Below are 18,129 nucleotides of genomic sequence, written 5' to 3'. Positions count from 1 at the left end.
GAACTCAGAAATCCACCTGCCTCTGCCTCCCAAGTGCTTAATTTATTTTTCATTGCTGTAATAAAACAGTGAAGGGGGAGGAAAGGGTTTATTACATATAAGTGAGGGAAGTCAAAGTAGGAACAAAGGCAAGAATCATGAAATAAAGCTGCTTTCTGGTCTGTTCTCCATGGCTTGCTCAGCTTGCTTTCTTACAAAACCCAAGGCCACCTTCCCAGTGGTGGCACTACCACCATCAGTCATTACTGGAGAAAATCAGATCCCTCTACAGACCTTCCCACAGGCCAATCTGGTGGAAGCAATTCCCCAACTGTCAGGCTATTAGGTACTTCTACTTTGTATCAAGGTGACAAAAACTAACAAGCACAATGACCAAAGGGAAAAGAGCTGAATTACAGCTTTGGCTTTATACCTTACCCCTCAGACTCAGACACAACCATTTGGGTTGATGCCCACAGAGTATAGAGGACTTTCAACTCAGCTGCTGAATTCTTGAATAAAAATGTTTGGCAACTTTTTATAGAGAATACATAGCAAGAAATCAGATAACAAAGGATGCCTACAAGAGAGGTTCACTTGACAGAAAGCACAGATGTCAACCTGTACCTTGTAGCCTGCTTCCCTCACATATTAGTGTGCTGGACTTGTGGAAACATAATAATAGGCTCCTCATACATGAAATGGAGATAATTAATATTTAAAGGAATTTTATAAAATCACAATAAGAATATACACATATAGTCTCTGGCATGCCTATGAAATGCCTAGTTAAAAAATAAACAGGATAGCCAGGACCATGCAGTGAATCCCTCCCCCCAAAAAAACAGAAAATAAATAATAAACAAACAGAACTGGAAAGATGGCTTAGAGGTTAAGAGCACTTGTTGCTCTTCCAGAGGACCAGGGTTCAATTCTCTGCACCTATATGAAAGTTAACAACTATCTTTAACTCCATTCCAAGGGGTCCAACACCTTCTGCTCACTGTGGACACTTTCATGTATGTACTGGCACTCATACAGGCAGAATACCTACATACATAAAATAAAACCTTTTTGTTAGCCTAATAATATGTAGGTATAAAAAAATTTAATAAGGAGTTGTATAAACCCAAGACAACTTATTAACTATTGGGATAATATGAGAAAAACAAGATTTTGTTGTATACAAGAAAACAGAAGGTCTGTGTGTTTATTGGCAAAGTGACCCAGTGTGAGTTACATTTTCCTCATCTTGAAAGTCCCTTATTAAAAAAAAAACTATGGCTCAGAATTTTTTTGCTGAATGTTTTACGGTTCAAATGTTGAAACCCAAAAGTAGTTCTCACTGTATCTGTAACAATGATATATTAAGCACTAATAATTAATGATAATGATACCACACATAGGCCTATTACTGGGTTATACAAGAACCTTTCATAGTATGTTTCCTTAACTCTTAAGTTGTAAACCTACTCGCAAAAAAAGCCAGCAGGCAATGCTCCTTTTCCTTCTTCTCCACAGCTGCCTCACTTTGTGGCCAGGCTCAACTTTCTGTATGTCACTAGTATATTTCAACAGCTAGCAGCCATTCATACCTTTAACTAAAGGGTCCTGGCATTCCCTGCTAGGTCTAACTTCCGTGATTATTCAGCGAATGGTCTTTTCTCCTTAAATCTATCCTTCCTCTGCTCCTGAAAGAGGTTCTTTCATAGCTATTCAACTGTCTCACATAGCCAACTGCTTTGTTATTCCTCTGCTTCTAAGAAATGGAAGCATAGCCCAGACTCAGAGCCTTTGTACAACTCCAGGGATAACACACAGTGAGATCCATGTGTAAGCAGTACTACAGGACAGTGCTCAGCAGCAGTCCTCAGTGACACTGGGCGTGTCTTCATGGGGAGGGGGCAGAGCATGGTGGAATCCACCCAAGGAGGAAGGGTCACCTAAGGACTACATAGTGAATCAAAAGAGCAGATGAGCAGCATGGGCCATGGCGCTCAAAGCCTCTCCTGTCTTGCAGACTTTGCAAATGGGCATCAAGCATTTCTCTGGACTCTTCGTGCTGCTGTGCATAGGATTTGGTCTCTCCATCCTGACAACCATTGGTGAACACATAGTGTACAGACTGCTGCTACCACGAATCAAAAACAAATCCAAGCTGCAGTATTGGCTACACACCAGTCAGGTGAGTTCTGTGGGAACGTCTTTGTGCTGATGTTCCCATACTTAAGAATTCCTGAGGAAGTTCGTCAACCAGAAAATGGCAACAGATGGAGAGGAGTGGTCAGGCACTCAGGGGTGGGACTCCCTCTATTCCACATCTCCCCATAATCGGAGGACTCATAGCATCCCTCCATTTCCTGGAACACTACAGCTGCCCATAGAAGACACAACATAACTATTTTGAACCCAGTTTCACTTAACAAAAATCATCTGAAGAGATGATGTGAAAATTCCACTCCCCACAGATTTTTCTATGTCAAAGTGAAAGCCAGTAAGAGTCTCAAGTTCCTATTTGTTTTTAGGTTTCTCCCATTTCCCTGGCCCTTGTTTCTCTGCCTAGAGTTCTGAGGCTTGCTTGCATGAGGTCATGTCTTGGAGAAGCAAAGTATTTGCTTGTAAGATAGACATCAACACCTAATTTACAGAGATAATTAAAACTGTTGACACAGATCATTTGGACACGTTTCTTTTTATTATTATTCATTTATTTATTTACATCCCAAACGCTGGCCCTCCTAGTCTGGCCTTGCAAAGTTCCTCCCTCCTCCCTTTTGACTCACAGAGGGTAGCCCCTCCCAAGTATCTTCCCATCTGGTGCATAAGTCTCTACAGGATTAGAGCTCCCAGGGCTCCAGGTTAGTTGACACTGTTGGTCTTCCTATGAGGTTGCCATACTGTTCAGTTCCTCCAATCCTTCTCCTAACTCTTCCATAGCGGTTCCCAACTTCCATCCAATGTTTGTCTGTAGTTATCTGCATCTGTCTCAGTCAGCTGCTGGGTAGCTCTCAGAGGGCTGCTATGCTAGGCTCCTGTCTGCAAGCATAACATGGCATAATTAATAGTGTGAGGGATTGGTGCCTGCCCATGGATGGGTCTCAAATTGGCCTAGCCACTGGCTGGCCATTCCTTCAGTCTCTGCTCTATCTTGGTCCCTGAATTTCTTTTAGACAGAACCAATTTGGGGTCAAAACTTTTGTAGGTGGTCTGGTGTCCCCCTCCCTCCACTGGGCATCTTGTCTGTCTACTGGAGGTGGTCTCCTCAGGTTCCATATCCCCACTGCTGGGCATTTCCACTAAGGTCATCCACACTGACTCCTCATCCTGGGTCTCTGGGACTTCCGAGAGATTCATCCCACCTCCCCACCCCCCCACAGCTGCATATTTCCATTCATTCTCCTGGCCCTCTGGGCCTCTCTCCTGTCTGTCTCCATGCCTGATTCTGCCCAATATTCCCTTCCCCTCCTCCCCTCCCCCACCCAGTTCTCTCCCTCCCTCTGTCTCCCATGACTATTTTGTTCCCCCTTGTAAGTGGGATTGAACAATCCTCCTTTCTTGTTTAACTTCTTTGGATCTGTGGGGTGTATCATGGGTATTCTGAACTTTTGGGCTAATATCCACTTATCAATGAGTACACACCATGCATGTCCTTTTGAGTCTGGGTTACCTCACTCAGGATGATATTTTTCTAGTTTCATCCATTTGTCTGCAAAATCATCTCTCTCTTTGTGGAAACCCAATGTGGACATCCATGGTGCAGTCAGAGGTTTTGTTGTTTTCTAGACAACCGGTTTTGTCACAGTTGAACTCTGTTCCTCATAATTTCTGGAGGAGTCGTTGCTTCCCTTGAAATCTGCAGACAAGTGATAGTCTCTGATCTAAGCCAATCAAATTCTCATGAAACCAGCTTCCCTTTCTTGTTTTAGTTGTGTTACTCTGAACTCTGACAACTGTACAAGGCTTTGTACCTCACAGGAGGTATTGGTTGTCACTTCTATGAGACACCATTTCACCACCCAAAGCATTTGTTCTTCCAGAAATAATTAGCTATAATTTAGAATCCTTGTTACCTTGCAAGGTGTGGCTGAATGTTGACCTAATATCATGCATGCCTGAAATTTTTGTTAAAGAAACCAAAGTTTGTAACTACTAGATAATCTGTGAAATCCCGAGCAGTGCTTGTTCTCTGAAACACACAGTTCAAGTGATCTTTACGAATCTTTTCTTCCTACCAGAGGTTTCACAGAGCATTAAACACATCATTTGTAGAAGAAAAGCAGCCACGGTCCAAGACAAAACGTGTGGAAAAGAGGTAAGAAGTCAGACCTGTCTTTGCCCTTGCTAAAATAAATTGTGACACTACGCCTTATTCAAAAAAAGAACTTAACCTCTAAGTAAGTATTCTGACCAAATTTGAGCCAGCTGTGTTGATAAACAAAGTCAATGCAAATACATGGATTTTCAGTTACAATGAAATAAAACAGAAAATAAACACATTCGTGCAAATATACGTATGTGTGCATTGGAATACGACATAGGCAAAAGGGCAAGTATGGGCTGCAGAGCCTGGCATCTGGGGCCTGTCCTGTCTCCAACATTTACCAGTATGTGTTACTTGACATCTGTGCCCCAGACTCCTCATCTGTGAAATGGGTAAAAAGCAGTACCCACTCCTTAGAGTTGTTGTAAGTCATAAAAGAGAAAGTCAGCTAAAAGCCCTGAAAGTAAAGCAAATGCCTAATAAATACTAGCAAGTGTCATGTACCCAATGCACGGAACCCATCACTGGTGGCACAGCGGGCAGTCTTTTTCACCTGGAATTGCCTCCTAGGCATGCTTCAATTCCCCACCTCTCTGGCACTCCGAAGGATATGAGAAATGTGCTAGAGAGATGCCTTCTCATGCTAGAGAGATGTCCAACTCTTAAAATTCCCTAGAAAAGGTCTTCACTAATAGGAAGAATTAAATGCTTCAAAGGCCCACAGATTCATGTGGATGGCTCTGTCCTCATCCAAGGTGACTGAAAATGTTAGGAGCACTTTGGGTCTGCTGCTTGTGCAGGCTCCTCTCCTGGATCTCTCACAGGTCCTGAGACCTGAGAGGGCACTGGCACTGAGAACTGGTGGCACATCTTCAACTCAAAGCTGGGATTTCTGGGTAGCTTTAAAATCTGACACTAACACCTCTCATTGCTAACAGAAGGACAATGGTTTCTTGTCTAGCTTATATCTCCAACGTGGCCGTTCTAGTCCCTTCTTTCTGGATTACATCTAGCTTGTCAGAATCATTTATAATCTCTTAAGGCTCTTTTCCAGTCACAGAATGACTTGTCACCTGGCTGTCAGTATGGTATCCCCTTGTCACAGTGCAAGTCTGTTGGTGACAAACTGCAGACTAGTCAGGTCACAGCTGTTCTGTTACCCTAGAGAAATTTTTCTATAATTCTTTAACCAGGGGAACATAAGAACACATAGCTGTAAAATACTGTCTTAAAATTATAGAACTTTTTTTTCAGGTATAGAAACAAGAAGCCAGTGACCCTGTCCCTTTAATGGGACTCATACGCCTACCTCACCTATGCTGAAAGCCAAATGAGTCTCTTCACTCACGTACCCACTCTTCTTGTAGATCCCCTTCCTTGCTCTGGCAAGGAGTTAAGATAGAATGTCTTTATCACTGTGACCCAATCAATCCTCAACCTGTCACTAACAGACTTGTGACAGCACATAGGACACCACAGACTGAGTGGAGCTGTTGGAGGTACTCTGTGACTGGAGAGACTTTAGAAAACAATGGAAATTATTCTGATAAACTGGCTATGTTCTGGAGAGACTGAACTGTATGTAGCACGGAGGCGTCAAGCAATGAAAGATATTGTGACTGACTTTCCTATGGCAGTCTCCCTACAACCCAGAGCCTGCACCCTTCCAAACTCACTGTGTTTGAAGTCACTTCAATCTTACATATCTGTCCCAATGGAGCTTGTTTTGCTCATTTTGTCATGAAATACTCATTTCTTCTAATTAGATACCTTATCTGTTTAAACATCAACCACCTTGTATTCATTGGTAGCTCAAAGCCATCCATGGATTACCAGAGCAGTGATACTTGCAACTAGAATATGTTACAAAGAAGTCCAGTGTTTGCTTATTATTCTGTTAGATTTTCACTGACCAGCCTGCCTGCCTCTAAGTATCAGATCACTATGGTACCTGTAGTCTAATAAAACGGGCAGACAACTCTCTGTGTTGTCCGACTGTCAGTTAATCTATAGCACTGGAGTCAGGTTTGCTGCCTTTCTCTCTTCTCTGGAAAGAATAAAATGCAAATGTCCATGCCATTATGACACATCCTCCTCCTCTGTTCTCCACATTTACCGAATGAATTTGGAGGGATAGATGAATGGAAGATTAACACAAGATTGGTGGCTTGGAGAAATTCTAGGGTATGGGACCGAGACAACCTTAATGCATATCTAACACACATTTAATGCACATGAATGAATATTTCAAGAGAGTTTTTATACGTAATCCTTGATTTACTCAATGTGAAAAGTAAGAGACTAGAAGAGAACTTCTAACCACGTTGCCTCTGATTCTATGGTCCGGGAAGCAGCTATGGGTAGAATCACTGTATAATTTCCCCCCAGACCATGACACAGTTTAAGTGAACTCTGGTGCTCTCTATATCTAAGATTTCAACAAGGGCAACAGTGTGGAAGGATCAGGAGGCTTGGAGTATGTTTAGGTTAATGCCCTGGGCAGGTTTCAGTGAGCTTCTGCTGTGTGAGAAGTCACCCAAATACTTAAGAACAAAAATGAATTGCTTACTGATCTATGGATCAGCTGGGCTCATGCATATATCTGTAGCCAGGTTGGGGGAAGGGGAAAGCAGCTAGGAGCAGTCTGATCAATTGTCCTCTGCTGGGCCAACCAGGAACCCTGTAGACTTTCTCCAGGTTTGCCACCCATCAATAGGTCAACGAGGGCTTGCACTGTACCTGCAGAGATTTGAGAATGACAATGTGCTGAGTCCTTAAAACTTAGGCTCAGAACTTCTCGATCTTCCTAATGCCCAAAACAATGAAACCAAAGCCAAGGTGGCTCATGGCTATAAATTCCAGCACTTGGGAGACAAAACCAAAAAGAATTGCCACCAGTTGGTGACTAATCTGGACTATATAATGAGTTCCAGGCCAGCCTGGGCTAGAGAATGAGACCCTGTCTCAAACAATGTTATTAAGCTAGACCTCATAGACCAAGGAAAGAGGCCATGGACTAAAAAGGAATAAAGACTTAGAAGACCTTGGCAATCCACTTCTGGGCAAAGCAACACAGAATCATTCTAAGTCTTTGTGTTTTGCTATTCATTTCCCCTCCCCTTGTCTTTCCCACTCCAGGGTCTCCACTTCCACTCTCAGGCAATTAGGAGTCCAGAAATAAAGCTGATTCAGTTTTATGGGAACAAAACACAGGGACTTAATAGGGATTTCCTACTGTGCTGTACCATGTGGTAAACTGCAAAAGTGGTCATAATCTTCCTCCTCCTCCTCCTCCAGAGTGGAAGGAATCAGCAGTCACACTGCTTAGATTAAGCTCTTCTCCCAGTAAGAAACTTCTCATTGCATCCAACTGTCAAGGTGTATTTAGAAACGTGCCCAGCCCCCTCCCTCCCACAGTCACTAAGACTATACAGCCCTGCCTCCATGATAGTGGCAACTGCTATATGCAAGCCTGAGGGGATTGGAAATCTATTTCTAGTCATTATCAACTCAGCAGGAATCAAGGATGCTCTTGTTTTCAAGCATCAAACTTGACTGGTCATTTTCAACCTACATAAAGCCTCTGTAATGAGAAATACTTTGCTGAAACCTTTGTTAATGTCTTTATTGTCCCCTGAAGTCCAGTATGGCCCAGAAGGGCTAAATGTCAGCCATAAAGTACTACCAACTTACAACCAACCAACCAACCAACCAATGTTTAAGTACTACCTCTCAACAAAGATTTCATTCTTACTAGGGCTTAAGAATCTCTAGACATAGGATGTCTCCAGGCAGCACTGCTTTCTAAACACTGTCTATAGGTAAGGTATAAAAATGTACCTAGGTGTGGAAAAGATGGCTCAGCAGGTGTGCCTGCTCTGTAATCATGAGAACTGAATTGAATCCTGAGCATCCAAATTAAAGCCCAACATGACTATGTCTGCCTGTAACTCTAGCATTGGGGAATGGGGTAAGGCAGATCCTGAGAGCTTATTAGCTAGCCAGCTATAGGTGACTTTGCGGACCCTGTCTAAAGCATAAGACAAAAGGTAATAGAGGAAAATACAGGATGATGTCATGCTGTGCCCTCAATGTGTGTTTGTCCTGTCTATTCTCCTCTCTCTCTTCTCTCTCTCTCTCTCCCTCCCTCCCTCCCTCCTCTTTCACTGTGTGTCTGTCTCTCTCTCTCTCTCTTATGTGTCTCTCTGTCTCTCGAGCACACACACACAGGTACTTTAAATTATTCATAAGACAATGTAACATTTCCCATTTCATCAGAAGATATCCAATTCTAGTTTCAAAGCAACATGAGGCTTTGTAAGACCTTCAATTAAGTTCATGGCTCCTACTGTCCCCATGACATTCTAAGCAGGTAGTCCACTCATGACTTGGTGTTATCAATTCTACAAACGTAACTAGTTCTCTGCTGTTCACATAGCAGATGGAGAAGATGGACCTGCAAGACAGAAGGGGACTCTGAATTGTCTCTGTTTCCTAGGTCCAACATGGGACCCCAGCAGCTCATGGTATGGAATACTTCCAATCTGAGTCACGACACCCAACGAAAATACATCTTTAATGACGAGGAAGGTCAAAACCAGCTGGGTACCCAGACCCACCAGGACATCCCTCTCCCTCCAAGGCGAAGAGAGCTCCCTGCCTCACTGACCACCAATGGGAAAGCAGACTCCCTCAATGTAGCTCGGAACTCGGTGATGCAGGAACTCTCTGAGTTGGAGAAGCAGATCCAAGTGATCCGCCAGGAGCTGCAGTTGGCTGTAAGCAGGAAGACAGAGCTGGAGGAGTATCAAAGGACGAATCGGACTTGTGAATCCTAGGCTGTGTCTCTGCTCTCCTTTCTCAGCCCCTGGTACTCTGAGGCCCTTGGGGCCCTTTGTAAAGCTCTTTTATATCCATTGACAAAGGTGTGGGGTCTGGCAATGAAGTATGCTGTTCTTAGCCTAAGATGCAGCAGCAGCTCTTCCCACACATGCCCCCAGGTCTCCAGGGTAGGAATCTTCCCAATAGTAGGAACCTAGAGTTAGTCAGGAGTAAAGTCTGTCTAAAGGGATTGGTAAACTACCAGACAACTCTGACTCCTGTCAACCTTTTCACCTGGTGCCACAAAAGTATTTCTGGTTTTTAGCCCTTTCTCTGCACCTCAACAAGAGATAAAAACTGTTGCTCATACCCGTATCTTACTGGGTTGGTTTTTAATATTATTACAAAATAGAATGATCCAGTGTTGCAGATTTGATACAACTCCCCAATCTAGATTTGACCTAACATTCTGAATGGACAGGGTAGGAGCCCTACAAACTGGGACAGAAAAGATACATTTAAAAAAAGAAAAAAATGAAGGGAGGGAGCTCAGAATTCGCACAGGCAAGGGTTGACTGGCCAAGCTGGCACCATGTGCTTGAGCAGCTCTGGATCTCTGAGCCTCTCCTGACTAACCTTTAGTAGGAACATGCTGATGTACCACTATGAATGGGAAGTGGATTCAGAGTGGCAGCAGAGGACAGGCAGATGGGGCACCAACAATGCGCAGGGTGCTTTTAAAATGAAGCCCTGGGCCAGAAAGGCAATGTGGCTAAAGAATGTATTGCACTATACTTCTAACAGAACTACGCATCTCCACCATAGTGTGTGCCTTCTGTAAAGCCAAGAGAAACAGAGCAAGGCCATGTCCTTAGCCATGTCCTTACCTAGTTAATGCCTGTAACGTCGTCTGTGAGCGGACACTGTATTAAGGGAAATGTTCTGCACACCACAGGTGAGGATGTTTTTGGATCAGTGGCCACCTCGTTTAGTCTGAGGAATCCCAGAAGCAACCAGAGAACATCACAAATGTCAAATACTGGAGTCTGCCCTGCTTCACCATCTCCCATCCTTATACTTACTCCTCTCTGATGAGTTATGCCAAGTTCTAGTCTGATTATCCTCCTGGTTCCATTTAATGCCCTCAGAGATCGATGCAATTAGCCTTGCTTCCCCTCTGTTTAGGCATCACTTTCTAGTCATATAATTCCTTGGCATGAAGGAAAGAAACATGAGCTCTCTAGACTTCTTGTATGTTTCCAACTGTTGGCTAGATAATCATCTAAGGCCCATCATTATAGTGCCGATTGCCAAGACTTAACCAGAAGGGACGTTGGGAGGGCCTAGAGGTGGGTTCAGAATTCTAATACTAGGTAACACCCTAGGACACACCACAGTCCTAACACACCACAGTTACTCTCAGAGAAAGGAGCACTGCTCTGCAAGTTTGGCTATCTCTAGGCATGTGAGAAGGAAGGAGAGCCTGTTGCCTTTTCTCCTTTTACTTCAGCACCCAGCTACTGACCGGTTTCCACATCCCCACCCTACACCAGGGTTCCATTTGGAAGTAGACCTTGCTTCTTCATCTTCTAGGTTCTCACTTCTCCAGTCATTGTAATGTCTACAACGAATGCACAACGGTGTCCTAAGGAGTGCTTGGATCATTAAAAGGAGCATCACCGTCCGCACTCCACCAAGAGCTACACAGATTCCCACATAAAGATAGTGCCCTAAGTTGTAATCAGAACACTTGAGCAAGGAGTTAAATGGAGGAGTAAACCGGGGAGTGTAAGTAAGCTCATGAAACATTCGAGGGGAGGCAGGGGGACTCTAAAAACAGACTTCAGCTTCACAGATTCAACATTTCATTGAGGGGGAGAAGCCCTGAAAACAGGACAAAGTGCTCTGCAGCATCCTCATGCCCTATTACATCCTCAGCCCAGCGGGCCTCAGCTGCCTTTGGCAGGTTTCAACCCTTAGCCATTCCCACCCATCTGTAACAATGCCCTGGGAGCTCGGCTCCAAGCATCCCTGGTTACCTGTTCAGCCTGCAAGGCTGATGTATAGTGTACCTCAACTCACAGGACAGCCATGCTCCTGTCGAACATGGACATCTGTCCAACGACTCATATTTCGACGGTACCGGAGAGGCTGGCTGTTGAAGGGAACACAGAGGTGAATTCTTTTGTAAAGAATCCTTTTGTAATGCAAACCAATTATTCCTTAAGGTATCTGTTTTGTAAGTTTGGATTTTTGTATATCTGGTTTATCTTAAGCTTCTCTACTGAGGCATTCTGAGTAGTGGCCATCAGAGTCTCCTGCCTGCCCACAGAGCAGAGAACCAGTGCACGCTCTTAAGAGAAACTACTTGGCCCAACTGGCCAGGATGCAGCAAGCAGCAGCAGGAACAAAGCAGGCTTACTGCTGTCAACACTGCTTAAAATGCTTTCATGTCCTAGGTAAAGAAAAATTGCTTGTGAAGCAGTTTCATGATAAATAGCAAAAAAACAAACAAAAAAAACCCAAAAAAACAAAAAAAAAAAATTAATGGTAGTAATTGAACAGTGTTTTGCAATTTGTGAAACAGTGTGCTGTGTTTTGTACAAAGATTTCATGAAAGGGAGAGTCCTTCCAAACCTTTGTTCTGCTCCACCACAGCTCCCTCACCTATCCTCAGGCTCACAGTGGAAATGTCCAGGGTCAGGGCTGTTAGAATGAGCTAAGGGAGACTACTTTGCATCCTGAGCTTCTATTTCATTGGAGCAGGAAAGCCTCCATTTGCCAACCAGGCTCCAGTACTGGGAAACATGGAATGTGGCAAACTGTCCCACACTTCAAGCATTCTCCAAGGGGGCCTGGCACAGTAAGCACTTCAAGCATGAACTGGGTAAGCTGGTTTGTTTGAATAAGAAAGGGTTCACAAAGTATATGCCACAAGAGGAGAATGAGTGTTCCTCCAACAAATAAAAGCAAGTTAGAACGGGCCGGATAGCCAAAGAGGCAGTCATACGGACCTAAGAAGTTGGGGTCTGTAGTATGCCTGGATTTTCTATTATTCATAAGATTTGTACAAACCCTTTATCGGAATGGCTGCTTCTCTTCCACCTCCCTGAAATGTATGTGGAGCCACTCAGAACACAACTGTATCACTGAGGTAACTCCTCAGTGTTGGGTCCATTACAGCCTTGGAGCAAAGTTGACCACCACTTTGTGTGGATCAAGAAAAGAAACTACTTTGGAGTCTTTGAAAAAGCAAGCCAGAAAATCCACTGAGTCTTCAGCAGAAATTGCTTTTCTAGACATTAAAACCACTTTACCATCCGTACTGTTTTGTTATACATTTCTCCCCGACCCTACTCCCTACTCCTGCCACCAACCACATCCGGTCTAGGGATTCCTTACTCTCTCATTTAGCTGCCAGTCATTTTATGAAAATGAAGTGCTTCTAAGTATTTCCTTAAGGTCTGTGAAGAGTATTTGCCCTGCGTCTTCATTTCAGTGTGTGTGCAACTGCTCCGCTCCAAGAACTGCACCGCTGTCTTGTGAGCATGACGTCAACAGGCTGTTTTGCCCCAGCCAATTTTCTTGTACAACTACGGGGATGGACTAGATGTCCTCTGGTCTTTTCCATCTTCACTTTCTATGACTGTGGAATAAATGTTCAGACAGAAACTTCACTTTCCATTGTGTTGCTGGCATTCATTGGGGATTAGAATACTTCCAAGACCCCAGCCCCTTCCTCACAGGGACCCATCGACGCAAGACTTATGCATGTTTCTTTGTCTAACAGCAGCACAAGATATGCTGAGAGAAGGCAGAGCCTGGGTGTCAGGAAGCAGCAGCATCTTTACATGAGAAAGACATCGTAGGGAGAAAAAAAAAGCCTTCTTCATTGGGTCTCCAAAAACTCTACCCTAATTATACTCCTTTAATAATTCAACAAGCACAACCTAGTTTCCATTTACAGATCAATAGCTAAACCACAACAGTCGAAAGGGCAGGTATGGTCTTGGCCTGGGGGTCCTTCTCTCAATTTGATCTTTCCAGGTTTTATAAACATACTGTAACAGCCAACACTTATGGACATTTACTATAATATAATGAAGTCTCATTTAATCATGTGATTATATTACAACCATGTGATTCTAAATACTTCTGATGCAGTCTACAATAGTCAAACACAAATAGTTTACAGGTAGAATAAACAAGTCAGAGAGATTACAGGTGGAAGAAACATGTCAGAGATTTTGTGACCTGCCCAAGGTCCCACAGCTAATAACAGTAGTAGATTAGTGTGCACACAGCACAGCCATGAAACAGTTCTGTCAGTATCTTGCTCAATGCCTGCCTCTTGCTCCTCCTCCAGTATCTCTAATCTGTCTTATTCTGATCCAAGCCTCAACTTGACCAACCAGCTCTACAGATCAGAGGGAAGCTGAATCACTGCACTTGCACCGCTCCCTCAGACTCGAGACTCACACCCCAGCACTCAAGAAATAACTGAATCTGCATTTGTTCTGCTTTCCAAGTCCTGCCAAGCACTGGTGCAAACAGCTTCAAGTCATTCAGCAGTCCTACAGTATGCAGGCAGTTTCTGACAAACCGAGCAATTTCAGCAGCTAGCAAACTTGCCTTCATGAATCTTCTAGCTTGACATATTCTCTACACATTCTTTGAAATATAACCAAGTCAAATCTCATAAAAGTATGAGCTTGCTATAACCTAATAAAACTGCCAACTTCCCCAAGACATTTTGCATCATTCATTCTGGAGGTCCAGGTATTAAGACAAGTTGCTGGAGAGATAGCAAGGTAATAGGAGATTCTAATCTCAGGGACCCATAAGGTTCAGTATAGTTGTGTATGTGATATACAACCTAGCAATACAATGTGGTGTGTTCTCTGATAAAGGAATGCACATCAAGGCCAGGGAGATGACTTGGTGAGTAAAGTGACTGCTGTGCATGCATGAGAATCTGAGTTTATAGCTCCAGAATCCATGTAAAAACCAGGTGTAATATAGCATGTATGTATAAACCCAGGGCTCCTATGGCAACATGGGAGGCAGAAACAGGAGAATCTCTGGAGGCGAATAGGTCAACTAGCCTTGAAACACAAAACTGACACCTGAGTCCTCTAACTTTCACACACGTCAAACACACACACACACACATACACACATATGCGCTATTTATACACATATTTGCCCATAAAGTTTTTCTTAATATATATTAAGTGCTACATCAGCAAAGATAACACCCTGCTCTTCATGTGTGTACAGGTACAAACATGCATGTGCTAGTAGTATAGAGACATAGTTGGAGGGTGACAAGCATCTTTAGAAAAACAGGCACAGGTCCAGGATGGGGAACCCATAGCAATCGGGGACCTGGAGGACTTCAAATACTTCAATATGACAAATGGTAAGTACAAGCTTTATGGAGTAAGAAGAGAAAAGCAGAACCAAGATTACCCTGATACACTACATATAATCTGTAAGTTGATAGGGCACATACATGAAAGGATCGTAAGCTCAGAAGTTTTCATTCTCATATTCCCCCCCCCCAACCCCACTCCCCTTCAATGAGAATAAAAGAAAAGTAAAAGTCTGAGAGTGACATGCAAATTGAATAGCTGGCTCACTTGAGTGGCCCACAGCCTGCTACCTCGTCTCTAAAGAACAGTCTGGGCTCCTTTTCAGTTCTCACAGCTGACCTTTCAAATCATCTCATTTCACTGATGTCAGTAACTTGAAATCCTCTAAGCACATCATTATTATATCAATTCTATGGCTTCAATACTGTCTACACTGTTATTCAAAGAAAGGCTAGTCTATATTAAGAGAAGCTCCAATTGTTCTAGGCTGTCTCTATAGAAATGTTAACTTTAAGATTCCCAACAATTCTTTTAGTTACTACCATAAAATAAACTTTCAGTCATAAATATTTGAAATGTAAAAAGTCACTCTATAAAGAAAAGCAGTTTGAAAGAGAAAAAAAAGGTTGAATTCACACACAGGTACAGTAAGGCAGACTTCTGAAGAGTTGGCAGAAGGGAGCCCAATTATACGGATATATTTACTGAGTACTACATGACTCTGCTTCATGTTGAGAATTACAATGTTAAAGACACTGGCCCTTCCAAATCTAAATCTTAGGAACTGTGAGACAGATTCTAAGACCTTAATGTTAGGAAGGGACCAAAGTTCAGCAGAAATCCTCAAACTATAATGAGACTAACTAGTTGCCTTGGTTACTTTTCTAATGCTGTGATAAAACAGTATGATTAAGACAACTTACGAAAAAAAGCATTTAATTTGGGATGGAGTTACAGAGGGTTAAAGTCTATTACTATCATATCAAGGAGCATGGCAGCAGGCAAGCATGGTGCTGGAGTAGTAGCTGAGAGGTCAGGTCTCAATCCACAAGTGTGGCAGAGAGCTTATTAGAAACGTTATGGGACTTTGAAATCTCAAAGCTCACCTCTTCTTCCTCTTCCTCTTCCTCTTCCTCTTCCTCTTCCTCCTCCTCCTCCTCCTCCTCCTCCTCCTCTTCCAATAAGGCCACACCTCTGAATCCTTCCCAAACAGTTCCACAGTTCCACCAGCTGGGAACTCAAATATACTAGCCTATAAGAGTCATTCTCTTTCAAGTACTACACAAGTCAAAGTATTTCTTTAGATGCACTAAGACTTGGGTTTATCAATTTGTTGTCCTTGGACAAAAGCAAGCAAACAAACAAAAACACCCCAACAAAAAAAAATCTTTAAGAACAAAATGTACGGGTATTCCAACCAACAAATGATAATGGGCATGGAGGCTATATCTCTTCTTACAAGAATAAACACCACCATCCCAGGAGATCTGGAAGACAATCACTTCATTGTCTTAATACTATCAAATCCAATCATGTATTGTTTCAATAGTATTCACATTATTCTGTAAGTGTAGCACTCCCCTGTCCTTGGAGGACAAGGGCAGCTAGTAATCTGAACAGAGAATAAGAAAAAACAAAGTACTCAACAGATATCCACGAAGAATGTAATAGCATCGGAAATAGCTAAAAACCTTGAAAGGGATCCTGAGAGCAAATAGAGATGAGCCTTATATAAAACATATGCCTCAGACTGAGCATCCCTGATTCTGGTCAATAGTACTTAAAACATTTTTAAGAGAAAGCAGGGGGAAAGAAAGGGGAGGAAGGGCGAAGAGTGGGAGAGAAGAGTGAAGGAGATAATGAACTTTTTCTACAATATAAAACACTTTCTATGTTAAATTGAGAAACTTTCCCATAAATGATATTACTTTGTAATTTTCTATAGATGTAGAGCTGTTATTTCCAACTTTAGGAGAATGTCAAGTTTTGAAATTCCTCTCAGGATCTGAAGAGCTGTTAAGCCATGTATTTAAAACCAAAACAAAATGTGACATGAAATTCCAGGTACGAGCTGGTGAGATGGATCAGTGGGAAGGAGCACCAACTGCTCTTCTGAAGGTACTGAGTTCAAATTCCAGCAAACACATAGTGGCTCACAACCGTCCATGAGATCTGACTCTTGTTCTGGAGTGTCTGAGGACAGCTACAGTGTACTTACATATAATAAATAAATAAATAATTCTTTAAAAAAAAAAAAAAAGAAAGAAATTCCAGGTACATTCCTGAAATCCACTCACAACTCCCCATGTAGGCAAAGAAAATCCAGTGCAGAGGGAGGGAGGGGAGAAATAAATCAATTACCATTTCTGAACATTTCCTGAAAATGACAGCCTGTGTTACCTGGACCTCAATTTCTAGCTTCCTCTTACCCCAGCTTTCCAGGGAATAAGTGCTTCCCTCCCTCTACATCACACCACAAGCCAATGCTATCTGGCACCAGGAGCAGACTTTTCGGCCAACTGCTAATGTCGTAAGCCACCTGCTGCCCAGGCAGCCTAGCTGGTTCCTTGCTATGCTCTAGCTTACCTTCTGAGTACCAGCAGCAAGGGGAGTGTGTCCTGGTAGTGGATGCAATGGTCATGTCTAGCAGTAGGGCGTAACGTTAGCATGGCTGTGTGTGCATCAACACAAGTGTATATTCTTGGCAGTAGAATCAACAGACCAATGGCCTCTCCTAATAACCAAGTAAACCCCAAACAACTAGACTTCATTCTTAATTCCCATCACAGAATGGTGGGATTCATCACAAAACCTGCTGAGGACAGACAGGGAACATGCCCTTGACCATTATTAGGAGGGATTCACTTAATACAAACCTTTTATCAGGCAGAGAAAACTTCTGCTGCACTCGTTTCTATAAAACTCAGAGTTCTCCATAGTGAGCTAGAGAGGAAAGCTAAGTAGTCTCTCCTTAGTGTGGACTCCAAACAACTGGCAAGGGAAAAAGCTACCTCAATTCATATTAAAACAAACAAAACTAAATGCTGTCAACAAAGACGGCCTCTGAATTTTAATTCTGTTTAAAGAATTCACTGGGCATGGTGACACACATCCCCCAATCTTCAGGAAGGGGAACTGTTATGATTCAAGACCAGCCTGCATTAAATAGCAAGACTCTATTTTTAAAAAAATCAGTTTTGGAATAGTCATAACAAAGAAAACCACAAACACAAGAGCAACCTGAATCCTGCTTTAATTGAAGTATATGGAATATTAAAATCCTACAGAAAGATTACTGAGAATCTTCTGGAAAACAGAGAACAAAGAATCCCTCTGGAGAGGAGGGTGACAGTAATTCCTAACTCCCCAACATCTCCCTGGATCTCATTCCCAGGCTACTAAGATCTCTTCACAATCCATTCCTGTTACTTCTTAAGTACTAATTCTGATTTCAGAAGAGATTAAAGAAAGCCATAGGGACTATCATGTTTGAAATTATTTAGGCCTTAAGAAATTAAAAAAAAAAAAAAACAACTATTAATATTTGAATACCTAAAACATAAATAACTTTAGCAAGAAGTCCAACTGACCCAAAAAGTCAGTTTCCTAGAAGTGAGAAATAGAATTATCCTGGATATAATTTGATTAAGGCTTCAAATCTTCCAGGAGAGACTAACACAATTATACTTTTTT

The 18,129-nt window shown here is 42.6% G+C and overlaps 1 protein-coding gene across 2 annotated transcripts in view; it reads left to right on the top strand.

The window, feature by feature from the left end:
* Positions 1-9,151, top strand: part of Grin3a (glutamate ionotropic receptor NMDA type subunit 3A) — a 186,547-nt gene extending 177,396 nt beyond the window's left edge. Inside the window, exons 7-9 of one of the 2 annotated variants that reach the window (XM_021199991.2) lie at positions 2,000-2,164; positions 4,215-4,291; positions 8,739-9,151. In XM_021199991.2, coding sequence (XP_021055650.1) covers positions 2,000-2,164; positions 4,215-4,291; positions 8,739-9,078 — 582 coding nt within the window. In that variant the 3' untranslated portion in view covers positions 9,079-9,151. Of the gene's footprint in view, positions 1-1,999; positions 2,165-4,214; positions 4,292-8,678 lie in introns of both variants that reach the window. The other variant, XM_021199990.2, reaches the window with a different exon arrangement.
* Positions 9,152-18,129: the final 8,978 nt, after the last annotated feature.

The sequence above is a fragment of the Mus pahari genome, chromosome 6 (assembly GCF_900095145.1).
Source record: "Mus pahari chromosome 6, PAHARI_EIJ_v1.1, whole genome shotgun sequence".
NCBI lineage: Eukaryota > Metazoa > Chordata > Mammalia > Rodentia > Muridae > Mus > Mus pahari.
This window is presented reverse-complemented; position numbering and strand designations above follow the sequence as displayed.